This window comes from Paracoccidioides lutzii (assembly GCF_000150705.2).
Source record: "Paracoccidioides lutzii Pb01 unplaced genomic scaffold supercont2.17, whole genome shotgun sequence".
Taxonomy (NCBI): Eukaryota; Fungi; Ascomycota; class Eurotiomycetes; order Onygenales; family Ajellomycetaceae; genus Paracoccidioides; species Paracoccidioides lutzii.
The window spans coordinates 378,354-381,058 of NW_015440963.1; the positions used below are offsets into that span (position 1 = coordinate 378,354).

The 2,705-nt window shown below is 44.8% G+C and overlaps 1 protein-coding gene across 1 annotated transcript; it reads right to left on the reverse strand.

Moving 5' to 3' along the window:
* Positions 1-1,881: 1,881 nt before the first annotated feature.
* PAAG_06181 (hypothetical protein) lies at positions 1,882-2,678 on the reverse strand (the record flags this gene model as incomplete). Its single annotated transcript, XM_015845812.1, has 2 exons — positions 1,882-2,286; positions 2,394-2,678. The coding sequence occupies 2 exons, from the start codon at positions 2,676-2,678 to the stop codon at positions 1,882-1,884; spliced, it is 690 nt and encodes a 229-aa protein (XP_015700038.1).
* Positions 2,679-2,705: the final 27 nt, after the last annotated feature.

Sequence of the window (2,705 nt, forward strand, 5' to 3'; positions counted from 1 at the left end):
GATACGACAAAAAGGACCAAAAACCAAAGCAAAACACAATCACAAATAGCCGCCCACCCATCCAAATTTTTCCCCTCTCCTTAGTATATAAATTTTACCGACCCCTTTGCCAACAAAAACAAACTGGAGAACAAAAAAACAGAAAAATGTAAAGAATTAAAAACACGCAATTTGCCCCCTGGAGTTCCAACTTCAGCCTCTAGCAAACCACCTCACGACCCTTCCTCACCCTCATTCTCTCCCATTCAAGACGCCCGCCCTATCAATCCCCCCACTCGCAGGAGAACACAATCGCTCAGACCCAAAACAAGGGTGTCCAGCTGTTCAAGCAGTGGCTACCGTATAACACAACCACAACGTAACCCAGATTTTGACCTAGGATAAAATCAAGATATAGAAGGAAACTTCTTTTTCCATTGCTGCCAAGACGCAAAAACCAAGGCAGAGAGTTTTAGGAAGTCAAAATAAAAATAAATAATAATAAAAAAGGTACGACAACTGTGATTTCTACTCTCACCACAAGATAAGAAAAAGAACATGACGATTTATATATGCCTTTTCCCTTTATCGGAATTTGAATGGCGGGAGAAAAGAAAAGAACAAAAGCAGAACAGAACGTAGCAATGCATAACTACAAAGCAAGGCAAAACGAATTGAAAAGACAGATAGCCTCCCAATAACACAAGAAAAAGAACCAAAATAACAAACATGTATCATGCTGCAAACGTTAAACATAAATGCAAGGGATTCATGAGCAAAAGGAATAAAAGAGGGGCTGTGAATCAGCAAAGAGGAGGAAAAAGGAAAATGTAGATGATATCAGCATGTTCACCAAGTACAGCCACACGATCGTTTTCTCACTTGGCAGGCTTAGATATATATATATATATATATATACCTAGGTATACATGTACGCCCACATTTGAAGTTTTCTTTTTGCTTGAGAATGGAAAATTGGGTGCAAGAAGTGGCAAGGAAAGGGAAATGTGATTAACGGGTCGCCCCATGTAGTTTATATAAAGTGCTCTTTTAGTGGCTGTTGGCTGATAAGGGTGAGAAAGCAAAAAAATAAAAATGAGGAAGAGGTGGGACATGAAAAAACAGGAAACCAAACGAAAAAAAAAAAAAAAAAAAAAAAAAAAAAAAATAGGGGGTATGCTGGGGTTAAATCGAGCAGTTTCTGGAAAAGGCCGGTGGGTAATTGGTTCCCAGGAATGCAGCAGAAAAGATGTCTTGCCCGCTCAAGTACGTGCGGGAGGCAAAGGAAAATCCATCAAACGATATTGGACTGAACGCCCAGAGACATAGAGCAATACAACTTCCGTATGAGTCTTGTCATCAGACACACGGAGTCGTTGCAATGGTGAGACCAACTGAAAGATAACATCCAAATGGTGCTCGTTCATCAAAATTCATGTGCGTTCCAGTGCCGTACTTTTTTCCTTTTTCTGTCTTTTGGCTTCTAGAGGTTACCAAAAATAAATCGAAACGTTCCTCTGAAGCGGCGAAGACTCATCTGCTTTGCTCGAAAAACGGTTTCGCTCCGAAAACGATACATGCTGCTGCCCAACTGGAGAAAAAGCATTAGGACCAGATAGGTTATGTGACGTGTCCCACCCAACCGCTTTCTTCTTGAGAGCCTGTGTAAAGTCCGTGAAGTCTTCTTTGTATATTCCATATACGAGATGATCCCCCATCTCAATTAAACATCGCTAAAACAAATAGAAATAGTAGAAATAATCTGATACGCTCGTGACCAGCACGACCCTGGGTTAGTTGTCATCCTCGCCCCCTTTTTTTTTCCATATATATTTTGTTATCTTAAATCTGTTATTCCGTTCTCTTCTCGTAAATATTTCCCATCACGGAAAAACAAACCGTTCAAACTCTTCGATTTAGGGCGTTGAGCATGTCACTATCAGTTGAGCTTCTCGTGCCCTGCGTATCTGGTCCTAGCATTTCTCTTACACTGAGGCCACGACTGCCCGAAGTGCCCCCTGGTTGGCCTGGCGGGGGTGTTCGAGTTGGGAGAGAAGGTGCCGGATGCTGTTGCTGGAGGGGTGGTGGGAACGGAAGACTTGGAGAAGAACCATGCGGAGAAGTGGAATGCCGGTGTTCGAGCGAATATTGCGAATGAGATGACGAACGTCGGTCGTATGGCGATTGAGCTGTATGGCTAGAATATGTGGTGGGCCCAGAAAGAGCGGCTGATACGGGAGGAAGCGTTGTCGATTCAGAATAGCTGGGATACCCGTCCCTTGAATCGCGAGACGCTACCGGGGATCTCTGTAGAGAAGTATGTGAGAAATCAGAACCTGAAGCCGAAAGGGAATTTGAGAGAAGAGTCGAGGAGATGAAGGCTTATCGGGAAGGGATAGATGTCTGCGACTCACATGATCAGGTGGCATTTGCGGGTGCTGTAGATGTGGTGGTGGAGGGCGGTCATCGACTGGCGGCCTTGCGTATGCATGGGGGGGGTATAAGCTTTGGGGAGGTGGGAGAGGCCCATCGGGTGCGTGATGTGCTACTTGCGGTGGAGGAAGGGGCTGACCATGTGCACCGTACAAGGGTATAGCATCAACTCGATGTCCACCTCGCGGTGCTGTTCCGCGGAAGTGGTTGTAAACTGCCTGGGCAGGCACAAATGCCTGTGCTTGAGACGAAACCGGCGTAAACATGCACTCCTGGTTAAAACGGACGCAGTT